Source organism: Dreissena polymorpha, chromosome 4 (assembly GCF_020536995.1).
Source record: "Dreissena polymorpha isolate Duluth1 chromosome 4, UMN_Dpol_1.0, whole genome shotgun sequence".
Taxonomy (NCBI): domain Eukaryota; kingdom Metazoa; phylum Mollusca; class Bivalvia; order Myida; family Dreissenidae; genus Dreissena; species Dreissena polymorpha.
Genome location: NC_068358.1, coordinates 95,264,546 through 95,288,747, shown reverse-complemented (window position 1 = coordinate 95,288,747; position 24,202 = coordinate 95,264,546). Strand labels below are relative to the sequence as shown.

The window sequence follows — 24,202 nt, the reverse complement described above, 5'->3', positions numbered from 1 at the left end:
TAATGCTTACTTACAACAATATTTATTTGCCCATGCGTAACTGTTGCACACATGGGGATAACAATTTTACATATGTGTTATATATGTTTTTAGAATTGAAATACATTTTCTACAGCAGACAGGAAGATGATAACTTTCAATATTTCTTTTTGCGTGTCATGTACACAATGGTGTATGAATTCAAATAACGGCATGATTATTTTATTTTGCCTTCATGACTGTTTTAATAGCTAATACTTATATCCTATCCACTAGGCGAAAGTCAATCTAAACGTACAAATGCAAGAAAAGCGTGCGTCTCTGGTTTATTTCGATAGTGTACAATAAGAGAACAGCAGAACGTATTATTGTTGTATTTTTTTAATAGGGCATATCAACGGTATTTCGAAACGCCCTGTTTAAGCGTTATCGCCCACATAGGAAACCCGTAAATTCTATGTGGCAGCACGTCTATGCGAAACAACTATTATGTATAGTATATTACATGGAACATCAATCCAACTTAGTAATTTCAGTCTCGTAATACGACATATTATACATATATATTACCTCTGCGTAAGAATACACGGTTATATAACTACTTATAAGTGTTCTTAAATTGTTTTAAGAATTTCGGGTCCGAGATGTTTTCCAAGGGGCGACCGAATATTTTAGGGTCCGAAAGTCACTTTACTAGTCACTTGGCAATCAGGCATTTTTTAAAGTCAAAACCTGACATCTTGATACTACTTTATCTCCGTTTGACTTTTATAAAAACGTTTCTTGTCACCATATTTATGTAATAATACACCCATTTTCTAATACAGACCCTTATGTGTTCACAATATCTCTCCAATTTAAATATATTTATGCTGTACACCTATTCGATGTCGAAATGTTTATGCGATCGTATGTTATTGCCACAAGAACCATAGCTCTAGCAACTTTAATTCGGCCCCTTTAAAAATTTACCCTCTTTTGTTCTTGAACATATGTCATAAATAATGACTCTACATATTCTCTCCAAAACACGATACACAGACGTGTTATCCCTTTCATTGGCGTTTCGCAACACGTCATTGCACGAGTTGCCTTAAGGTATTTTCATGTACACTATTGAAAGCAAGGCGTGGTTTCTTGAAATGATATCATGCGTAAAAGGATATAAATAATAATAAATAATTTTTACAACAACTGATTCATAAATATATAATGTATACTGTATGGAATAACGTTGCTAGACAAAATACACAAAATTAATAAAACTTCAAGCCAAATCAAACATAGAAATTTACAATATTATGAAGACATGTACCGTGTTTGTCATACAAATTCATTAAATAAATGCACAATATAATGTCAACACTTTACTCGGTATAGGGCTGTGTTTATAAGAACAACGTTATATATACCAATATCATGCACTTTGAATGTCAACTTGAGGTACAGCGTATAACAAACCTCGAAACAAGCATGCTGAATTAACGAAATAATTTGCATACGAGGTATTCATAAAAGCAGAAAAACTTTGGCGTTTTGTTTTTAGTTACAATTACAGCATATCTCTGTGGTGAAACATTAAAATGTCCCTATATTTAATGCATGTTTATATGATTTTGAAAATTGACAAACAACGATTAGAATGCATCCACGATCGCGTGAAAACAATAGTAAAAACTTAAAAGGTGTGATTGAATTAAGAATATGATTTTGACAATTAACAAAACACAATCAGAATGCTGCCGCGATTGGTTCAAAGCAATAGTAGATACTTAAAAGGTACGATTAGTTGTCGAACTGAAAAACGGGTAAACAATGATAACCAAAATATAAAATCAAATAATACGTTATCGCTTGGTACGTATTCGTGCTATGTTCACACTTACCAAAACATCAAACAGGTAAACAAATCGAAACAGTTAAGAGATATATAATTTGTAATTATACAAATTTGTTTCATCGAGGCAAACATGAATTTGGTGTAAATAAATGTAACTTTCCGCTGTATAGAACGTTTAAACACTTGTATTATATACATACAGGCCTTCCATGTTTACAACATGTTATCGAAAAATCCGCTTTAAATTTATTTATGTTAAAACGCGCTTTTATAAGTTGCAAATGTCCATCACGATTTTGATTTCCAAGTTGTATGCATATATAATTTCTTGTCTAGACCAAATAGTACATACAGTGTTAGAAAATTCATAGACACGCTTGGATTCCAACGATTGTTTTTAAAATGCGCTTGACTAGTAAGTGTAGCTTTGAATATTCACAATAATGTATTTGTTTCCTTATGATCACATTTTTACCAAATGCGCTTCAATCACAACCAATTACCAGGGTTAAAAACTAAATTTAGTCAGGGCTAATACGCTAACATGTCATACAATGATGTCATCACGTGTATATTCAGAGACTTTTGTGATGTAACTGTATACGAGGCTTAAATTATTACATGCAAAAAAAATATGCATTCATATTAAAGGACTAATACATTGTATATAATTCATAGTTTCCTGATTATGATGACACATTATTTCTACCTTTTAATAAAAGGGATTAATTTGAAATATGTTCAGAATAAGCAAGAAGTCATTTTGATTGATTTCTATTATTCGCATTGTCTAACTTAATCTGTATCGTAGTGATTTTCTTATCACCTGTATCGCTGTCAGTTGTACCTCTTAATGATTTCGACATTTGTTTTATGGTGACATTGTTATCTTGATTTTTATTGTCCGCTGCTAGAGGCTTACTAGACTTTGCAAATTCATTTTTGCAACCTTTTTGTTTTCTTGACCGGCCCCTTTGATTGTTTTCATCCACCGTTGTATTCCTTTTACTTTTCTCATTATATTTTTCTTTCGCATCTGAGCTTGCCATTTTACGTTTCTCGTGTGGTTTCATGTTGTCTTCAATAGAGTTTGCACTGCCTTTTTCATTAGATTCTTGTGTTTGTTCAGGTTTCAGTTCACCTAATGAGTCTTCCCATTGTATCTCGTCTGAAGCTGGTTGTGTTTGGGTATCAAATGTTTTAACATTTACGTTAGTGCGGTCATCCGTGTTGGAGTTGCTTTTCTTATATGCTTTATTATGATTTATTGCTTGTTCCACAGGAAGCCCACTAGCAGCACTGTCATCTGTGATAACTGCCTGTTTGTCTATGTTCTGGTCTGCAGGTTGTTGACTGTTCCTGGTATTGTGTTCTTCTTTGTTTTCTAATACGTTGGTTCCAAAACCAATGGAAGATATTTTGGGAGATTTTTTTACTTCATCTAACGTTTTACTTGTATCCTTATTTAAAGGTTCGTGTGATACTTTTGAACGATTTCGCTCTACGAAGAGAACGGCGGTATCAACACAATCCGAATATTGTTCAAGTGTATCGGCTCCCTGGGCTACCCCTTTGTACAAAAGAGGACCGTTTTCTGTCAGCCGTAACGTTGGCCACACGATGAATTCAATATACTTCCCGGACTGTGTATAAGGTCGATATGAAGCTAGATCGAAAACTTCACCCAGGTGACTTGTTCTGGCGTCCATGGAAACAGGGGGATCTTGTATTACCATCAACCAGCATAATTCCATACATTTTAACCAAAATTTTGCAACAGTTGTTTCATTTGTTGAATCTTTGAATATTGTAATGATCTTTTCTTCAATAGGCTGTCGATACAAATGACAAAAATGTGTATAATCAAGTAAATATGTATACAGGACTAGTTAAAACATTGTCGTACTTTTGAAGAAAGGAATGTTTTTAACAATCATATTATATTATTAGTTACAATCTAAACGCGTTTCAGAACTAAATATAGCAAAACGGGCTTTCAAGCTTTACAAAGTACTTTGAACTCTTGAAGTAATATGTAATTTTTCAAAATTGATGATGCTAGACGTTATAAACGATTATAATGATATATTTTGAATAATGTTAAACATGATGAAATGATAATCTTTAAAATAGTTCTATTTCATTCGAGTGTTATTCACGTTTGCGAATCATATGAAAGATCTTATATATATATATATATATACAAGTCCATTGGCAAATGTTAGATCTGGTCCATGAACACAATTTTGAAAAGCAAGTTCATACATTTTTGATGACTTATGTGTAATTGGATGATAAAATAGTAATTTCATTTTATTGGGAAACAAATACGTATTAATGTCCTTATAATGAATGCGGCATATGTAAGCGGGTTTCTTTTGTTACATACGTGATAACTATTTATCAAATATGTTACTACAGTGCGTAATAACGGTATTCACATTTTGCAATCAAAGGCAACGAAATCTCAAGGCAAGTGTACCTGTCTTAGTCTCTTAATGTCGCCTTGAAAACGTCTCTTTCTTTTTTCCTTCAGATCTTTCACAAGACGGATGTCTGTTTCCTACATGAAAAGAAAATCTGATAAGGTTCATGCTTTCTTTTTAAAGTATAATCTATATAACACATTCTTAAGAACAACCCTGATTTAAGGTGGGTTCCCACTGCCGATCCGATCAACTCGATCATCTTGATCACCGAAATTTCCCGACCAAACTCGACCAAGCTCGACTAAAAAGGGTATACACGACTTCTTCTCGACCTCTTGTCGATAACACACGACCCCCTCACGTCTAATTCACGACGTCCACTCAACCATCTTTCCGATTTCTGCTCGATCATCTCGACCTATACGCGAGCACTACACGATCTCAGCTCGACCAAGTGGACCTCAGCTCGATCGCCACCAGATCTTCACACGACCAGATCGTGATGCGATCTAATAAAATAACTCGGGTAGAGGTCGAGCGGATCGGGTACAGATCGTGACATAAACTCGTGTATGGTCGAATAGCAATCGGGAAGTGATCGTGTACGGTCGAGTGGCCGTCGGTTAGCAGTCTAGTAAATCTGTACATCAAATCGAATAGAGGTCGAGTGGATCGTGTTGCGATCTAAAATAACTCGGCTAGAGGTCGAGCGGATCGGCTTCAGATCGTGTAAAAGATGTCAATCCGATCGCCACACGATTGCTTCACGATCAACTCGATCCTCTACTCGACTAATACACGACCACTTCCCGAGCGCTTCTCGATCCATTTCCTACTCGACCGCTACTCGATATTTTTTGACATGTCAAAAAACTATCGGGTAGGAAGCCCGACCAATGCCGATCCACCCGACCGCCCCGACCACTCATGCCGACCGAACCAGACCAGTACCCGACCGCTTGGTCGGGCTTGATCGAGTTGATCTGATCGGCAGTGGGAACCCAGCTTTAGCGAGTCATCAATAAATTATAATAGGGCCAATCTAAGCGTCACATCTCATATAAAATTATTTTCCGCAATCTTAAACCAACATATAAATGAGGAATATTATATAAAACTAATTAAGAATTTCCAGATGACACCATCAATATTGTAGTGTTTCCTTCCGTGACATTTACAATTGTATAACGAGCAAGGTTTACTCGTTTTTGTTGTCGAACCAAAATTGTGTCTGTGTCATATTTTTGAACGTATCTTCCTAGGCTAACGAAGGTAGCACCTGTCTTTTGTGTTATTATTTGCAATTTAATAAAACTTTTCTTTCGTTATTTGTCTGGCACTACTTCGTCATAACGTTTAGGTTTTGATTCATAAAAGTTGTATCAATTTGTTCAAAAAGTAATAAGCTCGTATTCACTCACTGTAAAAGTTAATTCGTAAAAGATCTAGTTATATATTATTCAAAATCAATGCATGTTTTCAATGATTATTTTATTGTTTTAACTTAAAGCATGTTATTGTTAAGATAATAAAATATTTTTTAAGCAGCATTTAGGAAATATACTTTTAGTATATTACACTATTGACATCGTTAAATTCCGACAATAATCAAAGTACTGACAGTACTGGTGTGACGATGCTTTTGAAGAGGATGGATATATGCAAGCATCAATTTAAGTTGATCTAAATCATCACAATTGTGTATGTGGGTACGAAAAAAAGTTTTGGTACACAAATTTTGTGAACGTAAAAAATATGCCAAAAAAATTTGGTTACGAAAAAAATTTGGTACGAAAAAAATTGGGTACGAAAAAATGTTTGCAACAAAATAAAAATTGGGTACGAAACAAAAATTGGGTACGAAACAATTTTGGTACGGAAAAAAATGGGGGTACGGGGACGTAGTTCCCCTAGGGAACTTGACCTAAATTCAAGTCACATATTTCAATCCAGGCCATGTCAAACTCAAAGTTTCAAAGTCAAATGAAAAATGCGTTCATTAATTATTGTCCCATTGTTTACTACTGCTGTGAGTTTTTATATAATATAACTGATGACCATCATGTGAGAGAAAATTCACATTATCTTAGTATATCAGGTTTAGAAGCGTTTTAGATTACAAAGTTGGCTAGTTTTCAATGTCGCTTCTGAGGATAAAACCCGCAGCACATCCTCCTGCAATCAAAGACGACACTCTACCACTAGGCTTTTAGGAAGATTCTGAAATTTTTCGATCCCTCGTCAGAGCAACCAAACCAAAAATTAAGTCAAATATTGCTGACTCGGTATTATTGAGTCAGTTCATGAGAGATAATGGAAGATGCAACATCCCTCACGCCCCCTAGCATCGCCTTAAGCAGTATTCAATTCTCAACAAGAAAGTGCTGGAGTCATTGATCCCGAAGAACCAGAAACAAGAGGGCCATGATGGCCCTGTATCGCTCCACTGTTTTTGTATGTGAAACAAGAGCTGTTTGTAAAACATGCATGCCCCCCAAATGGGCTGTCAGTTGCAGTGGCAGCCATTCTGTGAATACGTTTTTTTGGCACTGTGACCTTGACCTTTGACATAGTGACCTGAAAATCAATAAGGGTGATCTGCGAGTCATGATCAATGTACCTATGAAGTTTCATGATCCTAGGCGTAAGCTTTCTTGAGTTATCATCCGGAAACCATTTTACTGTGTCAAGTTACCGTGACCTTGACCTTTTACCTAGTGACCTAAAGGTCGATAGGGATCATCTGCGAGTCATGATCAATGTACCTATGAAGTTTCATGATCCTAGGCGTAAGCGTTCTTGAGTTATCGTCCGGAAACCATTTTTCTAAGTTGTCACCGTGACCTTGACCTTTGACCTAGTGACCTCAAAATCAATAGGGGTCATCTGCGAGTCATGATCAATGTACCTATAAAGTTTCATGATCCTAGGCATAAGGATTCTTGAGCTATCATCCGAAAACCATTTTACTATTTCGGGGCACCGTGACCTTAACCTTCGACCTAGTGACCTGAAAATCAAAAGGGGTCATCTGCGAGTCATGATCAATATACCAATAAAGTTTCATGATCCTAGGCATAAGCGTTCTTGAGTTATCATCCGGAAACCATTTTACTATTTCATGTCACCGTAACCTTGACCTTCGACATAGTGACCTGAAAATCAATAGGGGTCATCTGCGAGTCATGATCAATGCGCCTATGATGTTTCATGATCCTAGCCATAAGCGTTCTTGAGTTATCATCCGGAAACCATTTTACTATTTCGGGTCACCGTAACCTTGACCTTTGACCTAATGAACTGAAAATCAATAGGGGTCATCTGCGAGTCATGATCAATGTACCTATGAAGTTTCATGATCCTAGGCCTAAGCGTTCTTGAGTTATCATCCAAAAACCATTTTACTATTTCGGGTCACCATGACCTTGACCTTTGACCTAGTGACCTGAAAATCAATAGGGGTCATCTGCGAGTCATTATCAATGTACCTACGAAGTTTCATGATCCTAGGCATAAGCGTTCTTGAGTTATCATTCGGAAACCATTTTACTATTTCGGGTCACCGTGACCTTGACCTTTGAACTAGTGACCTGAAAATCAATAAGGGTCATTTGCGAATCATGATCAATGTACCTATGAAGTTTCATGATCCTAGGCCTTAGCGTTCTTGAGTTATCATTCGGAAACCATCTGGTGGACGGACATACGGCATACGGATGGACGGACATTCCGACATGAGCTAAACAATATAACCCCTCTTCTTCGAAGGGGGGGGGGCATAAAAAGCGTGCAATGCGCATGGGTTGAAATGTACTCAAGCATTTGACTTTCTCTTTCTATCCCTCGTCCCACTGGACGCTTAAAGTTGGAAGGATGAGCATTTTTATATATAAATTTGGCCCCAGGGGCATAATTTGAACAAACTTGGTAGAGAACTATAAGATGTCACTACATACCAAATTTGGTAGCCATAGGCCCAATGGTTATGGGCAGGAAGATTTTTAAAGTTTGCACAAAAGAGGCTTTATATAAGCATATGTTCATTTTTGTGACCCCCGGGGCAGGGTCAAATTTGAGCCCAGTGGAATAATTTGAACAAATTTGGTAGAGGACTATTAGATGTCATTACATACCAAATTTAGTAGCAATAGGCTCTATAATTATGAACAAGAAGATTTTTAAAGTTTGCACAAAATAGGCCTTATTTAAGCATATGTTCATATTTGTGACCCCCGGGGCAGGGTCAAATTTGACTGCAGGGGCATAATTTGAAAAAACTTGGTAGAGAACTTACAGATTTTAATACATACCAAATTTGGTGGAAATAGGCCTAATGGTTATGGACAAGAAGATTTTTTAAGTTTGCACAAAATAGGCCCAATATAAGCATATGTTCAATTTTGTGACCACTGGGGAACGGTCAAATTTGATCCAAGGGGCTTAATTTGAACAAACTTGGGAGAAGACTATTAGATGTCACTACATATCAATTTAGGTAGCCCTATGCCATACGGTTATGGACAAGATGGTTTTTAAAGTTTGCACAAAATAGGCCTTTTTTAAGCGTATGTTCATTTTTGTGACCCCCGGGGCATGTCAAATTTGACCCAAGGGGCATAATTTGAACAATCTAAGTAGAGAACTATTAGATGTCACTACATACCAAATTTGGTAGCCCTAGGCCCTACAGTTATGGACAAGAAGATTTTTTCATTTTGCACAAAATAGGCCCAATATAAGCATATGTTCATTTTTGTGACCCCCGGGGCAGGGTCAAATTTGACCCTGGGGGCATAACTTGAACAAATTTGGTAGAGGACTATTAGGTGCCACTACATACCAAATTTGGAAGCCCTATGCCATACTGTTATGGACAAGAAGGTTTTTAAAGTTTGCACAAAATAGGCCTTTTTTAAGCGTATGTTCATTTTTTGTGACCCCCGGGGCATGTCAAATTTGACCCCAGGGGCATAATTTGAACAATCTAAGTAGAGAACTATTAGATGTCACTACATACCAAATTTGGTAGCCCTAAGCCCTACAGTTATGGACAAGAAGATTTTTTCATTTTGCACAAAATAGGCCCAATATAAGCCTATGTGCATTTTTGTGACCCCCGGGGCAGAATCAAATTTGACCCCAGGGGCATAATTTGAACAAATTTGGTAGAGGACTATAAGATGTCACTACATACCAAATTTGGAAGCCCTATGCCATACGGTTATGGACGAGAAGGTTTTTAAAGTTTGCACAAAATAGGCCTTATTTAAGCGTTCGTTCATTTTTGTGACCTCCGGGGCAGGGTCAAATTTGACCCCAGGGGCATAATTTGAACAAACTATGTAGAGAACTCTTAAATGTCACTACATACCGATTTTGGTAGCCCTAGGCCCTACGGTTATGGACAAGAAGGTTTTTAAAGTTTGCACAAAATAGGCTTTATATAAGCATATCTTCAATTTTGTGACTCCGGGGCAGGGTCAAATTTGACCCTGGGGGCATAATTTGAACAAATTTGGTAGAGGACTATTAGATGTCACTACATACCAAATGTGGTAGCACTAGGCCCAATGGTTATTGACAAGAAGATTTTTAAAGTTTGCACAAAATAGGCTTTATATAAGCATATGTTCAATTTATTGACCCCCGGGGCGGGATCAAATTTGATTCCAGGGGCATAATTTGAACAAATTTGAAAGAGGTTCACCCCAGGAACATTTGTGAGAAGTTTTATCAGAATTGGACTTGTTGTTTAAGAGAAGAAGAGGTTAAAAAAAAAAATAACGCACAAACGCACTCACGACGGACACAGGACCATGACAAAAGCCTCGCTGGCATCTGGCCAGTGGAGCTAAAAAACACTTGATTAATGTTCGAAATAAAATCATTTGATAAATGACAATACTATTATTTGAGCCAGGTCACAGGGAAAGGGCAGTCTAATCAGTATCCAATTAAACTATTTGTTATTGTCAGAAAACCGCTTTTAAGCAAACAGCTTTCAAGCAACTGCAGGCTGATCTGGATCCAAACTGGCCACAATCGCCTTAATGTCTCTTTTACTGTGACACAGTTCATTTGACTTAAAAATGATAGTTAATTCAGTCGATTGGTGTATAACTGATAGCTAAGGACTTCGAGTTTCATTTCAACGTAAACACCATGCATTCAGTAATTAAACCTTTAAACCTCGAAAGACAAATGTCTTTCCTATTGAAACATGCCAGCGGTTTTAAAATTCTGACAAATATTGTTTGTTTACAGCTCAAATTTCCGGGTAAACTGATTCAGCAATTACCGGATCGCTTAGATTTTTATCGGATTACATGTGTATCGTGTTATTTCTTGAAATTTTACCCAGCATTTGTAAAACATATGCAACATAATATGTACATTTCCAGAAAAGGAACTTTCTGCGTTTAATAAGACCGAGTTCATGGAAATTGCTGCACAATTGAAGAAGTAATGGCTGTTCAAAGCTATGTACCCTATATTCGGGTCGTTTTGAGTTGAATACCTTGTTTTATATATAGATTTGATAGTGAAAACTATGTATTCAGAGAAATCTATTTTTCGTTATAATTGTATTATTTTTCATTCAAAGATGTTTTTCTTATAAAAATCATAACCAGGCGCCAACCCACATGTGTATTGGAAAACTTCAATTGAGTTTTCATTTAGTTTGAGACAATCCCCACATTCCCGAATATGTGTCGCCACATGTCCGTTATTCACTTAATCACGAGTTGCAGCTCTCATGCTTATTTTATGTGGTACGCATCAATTTGGTTTCTGAGCATTCTTACTGTTAGAAAGGACACATTATACTACAATATTACATCAATGAACATAATGTTTACGAAACAAAATCTGCAAAATTCAGGAAATCATACGTCTTCACATTTCCTTTCGTCACAAGAATGGTGCGTACATAACGTGACCTTGTTTGGCTTTCGAAAAAAGAAACAATTGTAAGTTAAACATTGATACACGTCAACTAAAACATGAATCGACTGAACAATGATAGGCATTTTGTATTCACTATAAATCTTTACATAAATAAAAGTATTTTGCAAAAAATATTTAACCTATCCGTTACTCACTAAAATCTGCTATACACCAATCGACTGTACTAAAATAGAAAGAAGAAATAATACAAACCCGTAATATGAGTAAAGACTTACTCACTTAGTAATCAATGTTTTCAGGACATCTTTGTGATCTGCAAATCCCATGTATATGTTGATATAGGGTATCATAGTCATTCAATAAGTCGCAAAATGCTCGAATACAATTTCCAAAGCAAAATGTGACTTAAATTGATAACTAAAAATACCAGTCAAGCTGTCAAGTTTAAGATCCAGGAAGTCCTGCATTCACATCGAATGTATCCTTCGAATTCAATCCATTGTTGACATTAGCGGAGATTTAGTTAATAAATAACTCATATATCCTAAAAGACAGTTTTTAAATAGCCAAACAAGCCGATGTATGCTGTAAGAAAGTTTTGACACGAGTGTGAACATTCATGGGCGCCGCCATTGTTGTATGACCTTGAGGGGCGTGTAGAAATACCGAAGTCCCCGTAATAACCGAAATCCCCCGAAACCCCAGAAATCTTCCGAAATTCCCCTTAATATTGATTATTTATCAAAATACTGCGGATATTAATATAGAATATTGCAAAATACAATAAAATCACTTATGAAACATTGTTTTTATCCAAGTTTGATAGTGAAAAACTAAAATATATAATTTCGGTAATTACGGGGATTTCGGTATTTCTCGAACCGAACATTATCTCAATCGGACTGGCTCGGTCTTTTACATAGGTTGCCATTGTGAAGATTTTTTTCATGGTATCATAACTTAGACGATGCTGAAACAGCATCGTCAAAAATAGTGTGATTCCTGTAACTACATGTACATTTGATTATGTCGGATAAGAGGCTGTGGTTAAAATTTGAGCTGTATCGATCAGCTATTTTATTTCTCGCTTTCATTATCCATTGTTAAAAGAAACATGTGTTTCAATTGGACGTCATAACAAATTATGATGTTTCAAGTAAATAACAGTGAAAGTGTAATATAAGAAACTTGACTTTTTTGTTTATTAAATTAATTGTATGCCAATAATATGGTGTTTGAAAAATTGATATATAATAAGTAGAATCGTAAATGAGTGTCAAGTAGAGGAGGGTTACCGTTGTCAGATCGTGACATCGAAGCGCTCGGTGATTCTTATACTATCAAATGTAAATATAGTAATTTTAAAAAATTTGAAATGTTGTGGTATGAACATATTTCGATAAATCAATCGCTTTGCTTTATGTTGGTAAAATGACCCGTTTATAAACACAATTTAAGAAATCTTTTAAAAAATACTACTCATGTTTGCTCCCATATTATAAATAAAACGTACAGCATCGAATCTTTCTAGAGTTTGCCTCAATGTCTGAAGATCATTTGAAGCGTGTGTACTGCAGTCGTTGTATATTGTCTGAAATGACATTCGATTGAAAACTGTAGATACTTCATACTACATTTGATTCTTGAAAGAAATATATCACATTTGCGGTTTTTACAGATCAGTGTTATATTTCTATATCTTTATTATTTAACTCATTATGTTTTTAATGATGATGATGATGATGATGTTGATGATGGTGATGATGATGATGATGATGATGATGATGATACTGATGATGATGATGATGATGAGATAGAGATGATGATGATAATGATGATGAATGATAATGATGATGATGATGATGATGATGATATCTTTTGATGATAATGATGATGATGCGATTTTTTGATGAGTGATGATGATGATGATGCTGTGGATGATGGATTGCTGCTGACTGCTGTGTCTGCTGCTTGATGATGATGTGATGATGCTGATGTGATGATGATGCTGTGATGATGCTGATGATGATGCTGATGATGATGATGGCTGATGATGCTGCTGCTGATGCTGCTGATGCTGACTTCTGCTGCATCTGCTGATGCTGTGCTGCTTCTGCTGATGCTGCTGCTGACTGCTGATGCTTTCTGTGCTGATCCTGCTGCTGATGATGCTGCTGTGATGATGATGATGACGTTGATGATGATGATGATGATGATGACGATGACAATGATGATTATAATGATGATGTTTCTTCATGATGATGACGATGACGATGGCGATGATGATGATGGTGATTGTGATAGTCATAATAATAATTATAATGCTTATAATAATAATGCTTATAATAATAATAACGATAATAATAATAATAATGATAATAATAATAATAATAATAATAATAATAATAATAATAATAATAATAATTAATAATAATAATAATAATATTAATAATAATAATTACAATAAAAATAATAATAATAAATTATACTACCAAGCAAGCTTGAAGCATCTGCCCAATGGCCTCTTTCTCATTAATATTTTTTTGTTTGGTAAGAACTTCAAAGCAATTGGTCCAATCATTGTCATATAGCTCAGAAAACTGCTCCGCCAGCTTAGTGGCTCTGTTCTGGTCACTGAGGTCAGCAATTTGCGGATTGTTGTCTTGAAGCTTGGCTCCAAACACGGCACTTAAACTACCAGAACCATATTGTTTAGTATGCGCGATGATCAGTAAAGTTACAATCATCAAAATAAAATAGTGTAACGGTTCATTTAAGAGTATATTTGATATATTTAAATAACGTTTTTGGTAGGTCAATTCATGTCCATGTTATCAGTGTTTTTGTTTTCTTTAAAATTAACTTTGAATATGTTATTATACATGTATATATGATATATACATGCTTTAAATATGTACCGATTTTTAAGATCATCATTCGCTTGTGTAAGCTCAGCGATTTCCTGTTTTAGTCTTGCAGCGTCCTCAATAAGTCTGTAAAATAACGCGTTCACGTTATAACATCGTCTTTTGCTAACCATTACAAAATGTAGTTCAACGAATGTGTACATTGGCAAGCAAATGTACACATGTGACGTGCCACAGAAGCAAGTGAACACATGTGAAATGCCATATAAACAAATGGCAAACAAGTTGTAGTATTCAAACGAACTGTTTAAAGATTAAATACATTATAATAAATTGTTTAATATAATTATTTCAACTCGTTTTCAATGCGTATAGGACCTATAATCGTTATATTCGGTCCCATGTGTTTATACAAAAATGGACGATGCTTCAGTAAATTAAATGTTGATTTGTGTTTACCTATCCACTTTTTGTTTGTGTTTAGTTCGACTTTTTTCCAGTTTCTGTTTCGAAGAGGATATTTGTTTCTCAATCCTGCAAAACACAAACATGTATCGTACAACAAAACATAAAAAATGTATTTGTACTATAAATGACAGTCTTTGACGGCGAAGAAAAAAAAGTTGCAATATCATCTGTATGAATTAAGTGTACGTAAAGGATCGCTTTATATGTGCGCATTACTGATAACGTAAATGAAATTCTGTAAGCCTGCAATATGATCTGGCTTAAGTTCGAACTCCACTGGAAACGTGTATTGATATTTTGCACTGTTAATTGTTTTCTTCAATCCATACTTAATTCAGCCACACAGGTGGTGCCGACAGGAAAAGGAACCCTCAACATTAAGCCTGAATTTAAATACATTTCAAACAAAACTGTTGGACACAATTGTATATCACAATTCCTTGAAATAAATGATTTTGGACTACTTTTATTTGTACTAGTTAGTATTTTTGTTTTGCTAGTTTCGTTGAAAAGAAATTGAAAATTACACGCATGGTTGCATGGACAATTCCCTTTCTTTTAGTTAATAAAACAATTTAATCGCTTATCAATCAATAAACATATACCTTGACACAAATGATTTAGAACATAAGTACAATGCACTCAGAAAACACATGAAATTATAAACAAAATTACAGTTGTTTATGCGAAAACGTACTATTAAGAGGTAAGTAACGTATAATAATAATTTCAGTAACTGTGTAAATTGCTGATTTTTTTAAATACGGATTTCTATACCAAAGCAATTTTTTTGCAAGATCTAACCGTGACTTGTAACAAAAAGCATGAGGCTATTAAGTACCAATATAAGGAAAAAAACAAAAGTAGTGTTTATAAACAAGTTTCACTTTGGAACACTTCTTTGAGTTTTAAACATAAAAACACAATATTTTTGTCTCAATAATACAGATTTACTTGACATTCATATGTTTTTTTAGAATAATGGTTTACGTATTGTAAAATTGACCTTTTTTATCTTTATTTATGATTTGTAATATGAACATGCAAAGGGAACACATAAATAACATTGTTATTCATACTTGTTCTTTAGATCTTCATTTTCGTTTTTTAGGTCATTGATTGACGTTTGTAGAGTTTCCTCTCTTCCCTTTGACCTGCAGCAAAATGATCATCTTATGTATACCCAACACAAAAAAGCGTTTAATGGTATTTTTCCGGCTAAAGCTTTAGGAAAAAAAGAAACAAATTGCCTAATTGTTAGAGTAAAATCCAGCAATTAACATCAAAACAATAAATTAAAGTAATAACTGAGAGGTTTAAGAAAAATGCGTTGCTTTTAAAAGTGTGCCCGTAAGCTTTCTGTTCCTTTTGAACATGCTTTTTGAGTTTTTGAGCTCATGTGTTGATTAATCCCACGTTTGTCTCTCATGTCTGAATTTATACAGTTTGAATATGACACTTTACCTTAGCTATCAACAGATAACTGTGTTTCTCATTTAAAATAAAGTTTTCAGGTAAGTTGTCAAATAGTCATACACACGTATAGCAATAGCACCATTAATCGAAACGTTAAGTAATGAATTCAATTGATTAAGATTTAAATAAAGATATGCAAAACTGAATTTTGTAATGGCAGGTTAATTGTAAGTCTTACGTTAAACTTACTTCGCTTTTAGACGTTGAATCTTTTGTTCACGTTTGTGTAGTTCAGCTTCATGTTGGTTTATAACCTTGGTTGCCTGATTGTTTCTTTGAAGAAAAAACATGATTTAACAATAGTGGTCTTAACACCAATAACACAACAAATCAAAACCAAAGCTTATTTTGATTTATAATACATAATTATTTACAAGTATAACTCTTCAAAAAAGAAACACAAAGAACGATGCGGTGTACAGTAACGAGTCTTAAATAAAACGTATGTTAGAGTTTATGAAAAATCTTCCGAATGAGGAAAACTTGTATTAATGTTTGTTATAAGTGTCGACATTATTATTGAAAATGAATAAATACTACTCTACTTTTCCATAAGTTCCTTTATTTCTAATTCGTGTGATTGTTTCTTTGACTTGCTCTCTCTTTGGCTGAAATATCAGGTAAACGAATGTGTATTACTTTACAATACCTCACGTGAATCATGTTTATAACATACTGTAAATATTTTTTAAATACAATATAAAAATGATCAAAACAGAACGTTACGGGAATTTAACTAATGGTTGTAATATAAAACATTAAACATTATGTATAATACTTTTCGAACAATGTGTACCTTCCTTTATAAATTATTCAAATTGGCAAAAGTAAAATATTTGAAAAGCCACTTCACATATTATTATATGTTGCGGGAATGCACATGAATTGAAAACGGCTTTACACAATTTCATAACGTAACAGAAACGTAAAGAAGTAACACAAAATCGATAAAAAGGGGGATTAATTGCTTCCAAAATATATTCAAAATAACTTGTTAAAAACGGGCAATTTAAAATATAAAGTATCAAAGAGCCACGTAATGAGAATATAAAATGTTTCCAACTATATGTAACATATTAGAAAACAACAATTTATTCGTTTGTGTTCATCTGTGGCCGTTTCATTAACTGCTGCAGCGCGGTTGCAGTTGCAATTTTGCTAATAATTGCAACTTGCAACCTTGTGTCCGTTTCATTAAAAAGTTGCAGTTGCAACGTGCACCTGCTGGTTGCAAATTTGTATAGCGCGTTTGCAACTGCCAGCGAGGTGTTGCAGACGGCAGTCAAAATGGCCAATATTGACACGTATGTGCGACGGAATCGGTGAAATAAAAGACAAAATCGTCCTCGCATTCAATTCGTGAATGTCCGTGACATGGATTTTGTGTCCAGGTATCGCGTTGACCGCGCTACGGCCCAATAACTGGTTGAAATAGGATTGAAATAGTGGGAAATAATTTATTACATGGGACGCAGGGAGGACATACAATACCTCCACACACACAGGCAAGTATTTGTTGAAGAAAAATTATTTATCAGTCTGTTTTATTTTTATAGTAGTGAATAACCTGACCCAAATTATCTGTTGTAGATATATTAACATCCGATACAAACATCCGGTATAGAAGAAAACAAATGGCAATGGAATTACTGTTATTAAAATTATATAGTTTTACAGGAAATTGACTTAATTCATTCAGATATCGAAGTGCATGCAGTGTGAATCAAACAAAGGAAGTTTCTTTTTACTAATTTATATTATTCAATTTCATTTTCAACTGGTGTTTTATAAAACTATACCATGTCCATTGCGCCTGGCTTAGTGAAACGTATCATGTGTGATTGTCACGTATAATTGTTGTATGAATCATTATTGGAAATATCGTAAAATACCACAACAATAGTCTCTATATAATATATAATTATGTCGAATCATAGCTCCTGTTATCAAGTGTAAGTGGGGTGATAATCGGTTGATGAGTTATTTAACGGTGGTCAGTTAACCGATTCACTATTTTCCTTGGTAAGCTGATTTTCCTCTACTTACGGCACATAGTTAAGTCAGTAATGCCAATAACCAATCCTCAAACATGTTATAGTGCTTGGCCGGAGATGTATCCCGCGATCCTCGGATTTGTATTTATTAAGTTATTTGTTAACTTAGCTAGCCGATACGGATGTTTATAAATAAAAAATGTATATTTAATTAGCAAAATACAGACACAGACACATTCTGAAAAGTCATGTTTTATAATCAATGTTCATGATTTGAAAATGATTAAATAATAAAACGTACAAAAGCGTAACGATGAAATTATTTAGCGTTTTCTTGCTGTTGTTTTCGTTAAATAAGGAAAATTGGAAAACTAGTAATGTCATACCCGTCGATCAATATAACATTCGGGATTGCCACAATGTTAAGACTGTGTAGTTTTAACACGGACAACCACGGTCCGAATCGCGGTTGAAGCCAACATTGGTTAAAACAAGTGTGTCACCAAATGCATTAACTTGTTGAATTTAATTCAATTAAAGAGATATACTATTGCATTTCCATGCTATTTTACTATGCAAAAATGTGAACAAGTCCCTTGAGAATACGTTTTGAATTCACAACTAAACGTTATCAAACACATTAGGCAAACAACTAAGAAGAACATGCTAAACATTGAAATTCTGTACAAATGAGTCAATACGATAGGCATTTTCGTTTCTCGTGCAAATACGACTTAACGTCTTAGCATCGGTAAAGTGATTTAAAGCGAGAAAAAAACGTTTGGTGTCGAAATTGTTAAACCTTTACATATCGTTACAATGTTACAAATCAAATACGTGTGTATATGTCGAGTATTGAACGATATAGACGCATGCGATTATTTTAATACAAATGAAATATAAACAAACTACCCGGATAGTTGAGGTGTTTTGAACTTCTTCTGCGCGGCTTCAACATGTCGGTTTTCAACTTCGTTACTAAACTGCGATATCATCTCTTTATTGTTGTCAACTGGTTCCGTTATTTGGCATTTAATATCAGAGCTTGAAGTTTTCAAACCAAAGGCGTTTACCAATCCTGAGTTTGACCCGCCAGACTTGTTTCCAGTATTTTCATTATTTGGCATCGAATTAAAATCTTGACTCACTGGCTTTGACCCAGACAGGACCGGTTCAGGGTCACGATGATCTATATTTGTGGATGATAGGCTACAACCCATCTTGCCTTCAAGTATATGAGAAATTTTACAGTAAGTTATTGAACCAGACATAAGAAGCAACTGCAAATCGGGTATTATAAATGCATAAATTCGAATATAATATCAGACTAAAGCAAGCCTTAAGACAATAAAAGATTAAAGTTTTAAATATATTAATCGTTTCTTTGTTTCTTTATACAAGTTTATCAACAGGTATTTCGCGAGTTTTAGAGAAACAAACATGTTTGCAGATCAGGGATCATAGAAAATCGACAACGACAACTTAATCGACGACATGCATTTGTATTTTTTGCTTTTCCATATTTGTCTTACGTTTTAATGGGTTTGATTTGACGGGAATCAAATTATAAATAATGACATTATTTCACAGCGTTTCGTTTTGCTTTATAAAATGGGTTGTCTCACTTCTATGAAAAAGTTATCACTATAAAAATTCAATTGTAATTTTCACTGTCATCTTTTACAGTCGCTGTTAAAGCAAAAGCTAATACTCGATTAATAGTCAGGTAAATATACATTGAAACACCTAAACATTTTACAAAAGGTATATTTACTGATCCTGGTAGGGTAGAATGTCTTCATCACATATACATTTTTTACCAATATCAGATATCCGGAACATAGTTTTCAAGAAGGCCCCCAAAACCAATAATAATGATAATAACTACCCATTCAATTTAATTATGTTGGTATCAATACATAGGTTCCAGTGGGATAACACATTTAGATCATCAGACATAATGTAAGTTTGTTATGTTACAAAGAAATCCAACTTGACGTCCAAAATGGCAATCGGCACAATAAGAAGGACCATAAGTCCATTACTTTTCATCCACACTTGATGATTGTTATGTCGAACTCAATAGTTTTGGAGACAAGGAATTCTTTCATTGCATTGTTGATATCACCAATTTGATAATGATAAATTCAAACTTTTGACGTTCAGTTGTCGATTATCACCTGATACACAATCATTTCGCTCCATAACATTTGTCGCAGAGCGTTAAATTATCGGTATCGCCCTTCTCCTCTTCAGTACCGACCTCTTTTAAATTGTTTGGATTGTCACAGTTTTCAGATTGGCAAGGGTCACATACAGCAATGCAAGGGAGTCAATAGCTTGTTCCGCTAGATCGAGAGGATTTACATCCTACAAAACAGTTTCAATTGATGATCTTGAATAGTTCTTAAGGTGAAGCATTGCTTCGGGCAATTATTGGAATTAATTGTTCGTTGTCCTGTTTACAACCCAATTAAGTCGGAGAAATAATGTTTACCATCAAAATCCAAGCCATGAGTTGATAGTATACGCGTCAACTATAAAATACAGTTGCATATGATGTTGGGGAAAGTGAGTTTTGTCTGAGTCGAAAATACTTTAAGCTGAATTACAGCCTGTGTTATCATGAACAAAGAGATACTTATTGCACTCTTTGTCACCTTACATTACTTTCAAAAGGTTAATTTTATAAACGCTGTGTTCATTTTGACTGTTCATTTACATCAGAACGGAGGTAGATTTAATTGTCCCATTAGGAGTTATGCAGGAGCAAGATGAGCAAATCTGAATCAACACCCACCAACGTTGTGGTACTATGACTGAATCTTGCGACTGTTGCTTTTACAATAAAAATCTGTTTAAGGAATACAGTTTATCACAGCCGCACTTGATTCGTCTGCTGTATTTTTTCTGATTGTCTGAGCGATTTGAGGGTTCGATGTCCCATTACGGTATGATTAACGAAATATGTCATAGGCTTCAAACATGGCAGGAGGATAAGGACTCATTTCATATGAAAATGCGTCGTCAAGGGATCGATCTCCAGATGTCGACACCACAAGGACACGCTGGAATAGACGGTCACTAGCACTGTCAGAAACAATCTTAACAGCGGAGCTATTCCTAAGAGTTTTGGCTCTGTGTTAAATTTACAGGCAAAGGACGACTTTCATATGAAATGTCTTATGATCTTGTGTAAAACCGCCTCAAAAGCATGCTTGTACATTCATATCGGACCCAGCCACTCGCACACTGACAATGTTTCTCAAAATAGTATCAGTTTTGTATTATGAGCAGGTTGTATTCTGCGTCTGCATTTTCTCGAGATCATAAGCATCTCTTTTGATGCGCGTCTCATCAATGTTTGTTCAATGACCAGATCACTGCTTAGCCCAGCCCAGCGCTGATTGCCCATACAAACACCATCAAAACAATCAAAGAATTTCGATAAAAGTTTGAGAGTATTTCCTATGTGTTGCTCTACTATTGCAGATAGTAATAAGCAGGGTAAAGTGCCCAACTGCAGCAAAGAACGATATACAAACGAACACTGCCTGCAAACGCATCAATCAACACCCAGTGCGATCCGCCTTGATTAAAATCCTTGCCTTGGCAAACATAAGATGAAAATTCAGCAATAATTTGCTTGATTTTGATGTCTGGACAAGTTAATGTTTCTTCTTTTCTGTAGCCGTCTCAATTTTGATAGAAAACAACAACAACAAAAATCTCAGAACATGTAGCATCTTCTAGCCTCGTCTCGCTCCTAAGCAGTATCTGGATCTCGTTATATTCATATGTCATGTTCGCTATAAGTTGGCCGTGACAGACGATGGTACCCTCAAACGTTACAAGTTCTGGAATATCGTGCTGCATGAAAGGGTTGCAAACAAAGTCAAATGTGGACAGAATGCAAAATTTGTCTTCAATGTTAATGTTGATACTAGGCAAAAGTTTACTCCCTTCCCTGATATGCAGCATTATCGTCTAATTTGGTATTCCCTGCCGGTAGCTGAATGCACAAAATTACGATTATCTTGTCATAATCCAGATATGTCGTCAGGCTTTAACTATGGCGATTGACATAACAATCATCATGTTTGAGTCAATGTGAACGTCATATTGGCTTTCTTTATAACATTATAAATTACACTATGTCTGTTTATCTTCCTGTGTTCTTCGTATATAATTTATAGGGTGGAAAAAGTCCATATGTTATTTGTTATAAGCTCTCCTTTTACTTTAAAACATAAATGCTCTAGATAGTAGTGACATTTTTTGTACTACGCTTTAATACATTTAAATTAATTTCATTTTGATGACAAAGTTCATCACATACAGACGGTACCAACTGAAATGTTGCATATTTTTGCGTTAGTGATAATGACAAAATACAACAACAAATAAATGTATGTATATACATACGAATATTGATCAATGCTTATCGTATGATGGTGTCGCTTGAGTTTTATTAAGTTTACATTGAATATTTATTAAAATCGAAAGTTGGTAAATTGGAAATCACAAATACAGGCGTTTAAAAGCAATACACTATAAGTCGTTACTAGTTATAAGAATTTTATATCACAACATGTTTTTAACCTGGGTTATATATCATTATAGTCATACCTATTTAATATAAACTATTTTGTTTCAGCATGTAATATAACGCTTACCTTTATGCACACAACGCGAAAACACTCCGTTTTCTACGAAGCCGAACACCTGATAATCTGTTATCTAATGGTAATTTTCGATGTAAGGCCACACCAAATGTAGCCGCTGTTTGACAGATATTGGCCTCAAACAAACAATAGCAAATATTTATCAAATTTTTGTTTAATCAGAGGCGCGAAAAATTGAAGAATAAATAATACAAACCTTGACCGTATTCCTTAAATATTTCTGTCAAACACGCTTAAAGCTCTGTATTCCCATAAACGACCTCTTATCGTTTATATGTTCAAGTGTTTTTCCTTGAATTGCTTGATCTAAAGATTTGTTTTAAACTTCCCATGACTTGTTCCGGTGTGCAGATGTATAGATCAACTCAAGTATGACACACTACAGGTCATTGTTCATATATATATTTGGCACAGTTATGCCATTTTGATTGCCTATTTTTTTTACTTTTGAACCATTTTGGCAACATTTCTTCATCAAAAAAAGTGGTTGGTGGGCGAATTATATCTGCAAAAATTAATAACATACTTAATCAGAGCAACTAAAGAAAGAATTTGATTTTCGTTTAAACAATGACTCATGTTTGTGTAACATCATCCTTTGAAGCAAAATAAACTTTTGTCAACAATATAGAAATTGCAAAGACGAATCGAACAAATCGAGCGCGGAATAAAGTTGATAAATAAATAAATAAAAGCTTAATTTATGCTTACGATTTAGGTTGCGGTAAATCCGACGAACACTCTATAAATTAATAGTGGCCTAAATAACCGAGCTACTCGATAAGCGGTACATTCTCAAAATGTAAACCTTACTAAATGCCTATCGCAGTGTTAAGTTTCACAGTCGATATTTTTCAGTTCGAATACTTTACAGCGACACATTGACATGACACAATTCATTATAGAATATTAGCCAATATATTAAAGACATTTGAAAAGGCCGTTTATGTATGGGTTCAACTACACAATTAAGTTTCTTTTTGTTTGTTACATTTAACAAAAATTTAAAAACATGATGATAGTTTACATTTTCATTGGTTTACTAAACGTTGCTGTTGTTGTTATTTTCGATACGTATAAATACTTTCAATTTGAAATCAAATTTGTAGCATTGCCATTGGTATGGTAAGAAACAAGTGAACATTTAAATTTCGGTCTACATAAAATTGAGTAAAAACTCTCAACATCAAAGCAAGTTTGTAAGCGATGGTTACTTCCCTTAAATCTTTGCATTAATCGGTGTTAACTGTTGGGATGTCGTTTTCTTTTCATTTCATTTTAATGTGATGGACAAAGGGAATTGAATACTTTTCGATGATATCTGTTGTTGAAAGGGTTATCGCGCTTTAAGTATTATAATTGCATTTCAATAAATAAATTTGAAGTCGCTGAATTGGACTCAGTGTACCAGTGTGTTGTTAATCGAATTTAAACGGAATTTTGCAAACATGAATTCAATGCATGGCATGGAGTATGCATTTTAACAAACCGTGACTGAGTGACATTTTTGCACATAATTTTTAATGAATCGGAGTACTTTTAAATAGGTTTTGCC

At 34.7% G+C, this 24,202-nt stretch overlaps 1 protein-coding gene across 1 annotated transcript; it reads right to left on the bottom strand.

The window, feature by feature from the left end:
• Positions 1-1,181: 1,181 nt before the first annotated feature.
• LOC127877920 (uncharacterized) lies at positions 1,182-22,685 on the bottom strand. The gene is made up of 11 exons (XM_052424240.1): positions 22,639-22,685; positions 18,875-19,187; positions 16,514-16,576; positions 16,158-16,241; positions 15,572-15,646; positions 14,484-14,558; positions 14,076-14,150; positions 13,650-13,851; positions 12,671-12,748; positions 4,302-4,382; positions 1,182-3,651 (listed from the first exon to the last, which is right to left on the bottom strand). Exons 2-11 carry the CDS (start codon positions 19,180-19,182, stop codon positions 2,578-2,580), a joined length of 2,115 nt encoding a protein of 704 aa, XP_052280200.1. The 5' UTR covers positions 19,183-19,187; positions 22,639-22,685; the 3' UTR covers positions 1,182-2,577.
• Between the last annotated feature and the right edge of the window lie 1,517 nt (positions 22,686-24,202).